We start from the raw sequence: 2,771 nt of genomic DNA on the forward strand, positions 1-2,771 counted from the left end.
CAGAATATAAATGTAAGTCAGTGTTGGTTGTGCTTTACTTTTGAGGTTGATTTTGGTATGTTGGGGTACATCAATTTTAACAGCACTATTAACCTACTTCAATTTACAATTTAAAAAAACTGACTGGGAGAAAAGCTGCTTGGCTGAATATACTCAAGCATGGCTTGGAGCCATATAAATGCAGCTCTTTGAGTTTCCTTTCTTCTCAGATCACTTTGCATTAGCAGAAACTGTGCCTGGCCACAGGCTAGCAATGAGAAGCTGCGTGGGGAAACTCACTTTATTGTTCAGTTTTTACCACAGCCAGGAAAGTAAGGCTGCAGTTGCCTGTTTTATCTGGAAATTAGTCAATTGTGGGGTAAAGAATTTAACAAAGATGCATTTATAGCCTCTTTCTCCAAAAAGATGTAGCTGTTTAAAAGCTTTATTATGTGTCTGTGAGAAGGAGACAGCATTGTTTGTTTTGGAATGTTCATTCATCAGGTAGTATAACTCTCTTGCAGTAGCCTGTCCCAACAAAGTGTCTGAAGTTGTTATTAGTTGACAGCTGCATGTTCCGATGGAGAAGCGATGTCTTAGACCTGCTGAGTGCACAGGGTTCATTCTGCTCCTCCTGTCCCTCTTTCCTAACTGGTATTGCTTGGTTCATTTCATCCTTGCAATCCTGCTGCACACTAAGGAGGTACCCTAGTAATATATCAGCAACCAGGTATTCACTTTTTTCAGGTGAACCCCATACGTTGTCCATTAAGGTACAGTAGCTCAACATTTAGTTTATTACGTCCTCATAGAATTTCCAGAAAAGATGTTGATAAAATCATGAGGGGCATGGACAGGGTGAATAGCCAAGGTCTTTTTTCCTAGGGTGGCGGAGTCCAAAACTAGAGGGCATTGGTTTAAGGTGAGAGGAAAAAGATTCAAAAAGGACCTGAGGGGTAATTTTGTCAGGCAGAGGGTGGTGCGTTTATTGAGTCTGCTGCCAGACGAAGTGATAGCAGCGGTACAATTACAACATTTAAAAGGCACCTGAATGGGTTTATGAATAAGAAGGATTTAGAGGGATATGGGCCAAATGCTGGCAAATGGGACTAGATCAGATTGGGATGTGTGGTCGGCACGGACAAGCTGGACTGAAGGGCTGTTTCTGTATTGTATGACTCTATAATAACTGTTGATTGAGCACTGGGGATGTCTCGAGAAAGGTTGTCCCAGACATCTCCTAATATATTTAAAATGTCTTCTTCAAACCTGCATCAGCAAGCAAAATGTAAAGGGCGATAGACCCTTTAAGTAGGGCTAAGAGTTAAGGAGTTTCTTTGCAGTCAGCTGGTGCTGTTAGAATGGAATCTTAGCTTAGATGCTATTTCCCCTTCCCTAACCCTAACCCTCACCCTTTTGGCTGCTGTGTCTTCCAGGCCCATAGGGATTAATAGTAAATTGTGGTTAAACTTAAGGCATGAAATCTTATTTAGATGTTAAAATGAAAGATTCGTGTCAGAATAGGAGGGTTGACATGGGCTACAAAAATATGAATTTTTCAGTCGTGGCTGAATGGTTTAGGCGATGGATTCGAAATCCACTGGGGTTTCCCTGCGCGGGTTCGAATCCTGCCGACTACGTTTCCTCAACTTGCAGATTTTAAACGACTTCGTGCTGGATGAGTTATCACTCAAACTCCAGAAAACTCGTCACTACAAATTCATATTTTGGGGTGGCACAGTGGTTAGCAGTGCTGCCTCACAGCGCTAGGGACCTGGTTTCGATTCCCGCCTCAGGCGACTGTTCGTAGAGTTTGCGCATTATCCCTGGGTTTTCGCCGGGTACTGTGGTTTCCTCCCACAGTCCAAAGATGTGCAGAATAGGTGGATTGACCATGCTAAATTTCCCAGAGTGTTCTGGGATGAGTAGATTAGGAGGGTTACAGGGAAAAGGGGTTGGGCGATGCTCTTTGGATGGTCGGTGTGGACTTTCTGGGCTGATGCGCCTGTTTGCGCACTGTAGGGATTCTATGATCTATGATCTCTACGCCTTGCCCTCGTACCTGAGTCAAGGCAGAAGGGAAGGGGTTTAAAATCTCTTCCTTTGACTCAGTAATGCCTCATCTTTCACTTGTCTATGTAGCTTACCAACTTTGGGTCCTACGTTTCGTTTATACACTGCCATGAATCTCCCCTGGATGTTGTCGAAGGGCAAAAGACAATACCAGCCAGTGTTATTACTACTATTTTGGTTGTATCCGCTTACATTTTAAATCTTCTGTCTTGAAATTGTACTATGTGGAATTCGTTACACAATCATTGAAGAGTTTTATATAAGTGTGCTAAAACATTTGCTAATATTTCAAATTACCATAAAGGCATCTGCAAGATTTGTACCATAACATGCAAATGATCCAAATTGCATTTCCAATAACCTTTACTAAGAAGACATTTCAAGTCAGTTTCATCAATATTGAGGCCCTTAGCACCTTGATAGTGAGCTGTTTCAAATTCCATTACGAAGAGCAAGGAAGCGTTTGATGTGGGGCTCAGGTAATGGTTCTAAAGATCTCCAGCTTTGCTGTTGTAGATTTTGTGATTTTCATATATAGAACTTCTGGCAATGATAGGTACTTATTTATTAGATTGTGGTCAGAGATAGTAGGAACTATCTACTATCTCTGGAGACGCTGGAGAATCTGAGATAACAAGGTGTAGAGCTGGATGATCACAGCAGGCCAAGCAGCATCAGAGGAGCGGGAAGGCTGACGTTTCGGGCCTAGACCCTCTTCA

At 42.5% G+C, this 2,771-nt stretch overlaps 1 protein-coding gene across 1 annotated transcript in view; it reads left to right on the plus strand.

The window, feature by feature from the left end:
• Positions 1 to 1,563: 1,563 nt before the first annotated feature.
• nr3c2 (nuclear receptor subfamily 3, group C, member 2) overlaps positions 1,564 to 2,771 on the plus strand; it is a 250,872-nt gene continuing 249,664 nt past the window's right edge. The window contains exon 1 of the mRNA XM_048606752.1: positions 1,564 to 1,687. Within this exon, the coding sequence (XP_048462709.1) occupies positions 1,564 to 1,687 (124 nt within the window). The remainder of the gene's footprint in view (positions 1,688 to 2,771) is intronic.

Source organism: Rhincodon typus, chromosome 1 (genome assembly GCF_021869965.1).
Source record: "Rhincodon typus isolate 14 chromosome 1, sRhiTyp1.1, whole genome shotgun sequence".
NCBI lineage: Eukaryota > Metazoa > Chordata > Chondrichthyes > Orectolobiformes > Rhincodontidae > Rhincodon > Rhincodon typus.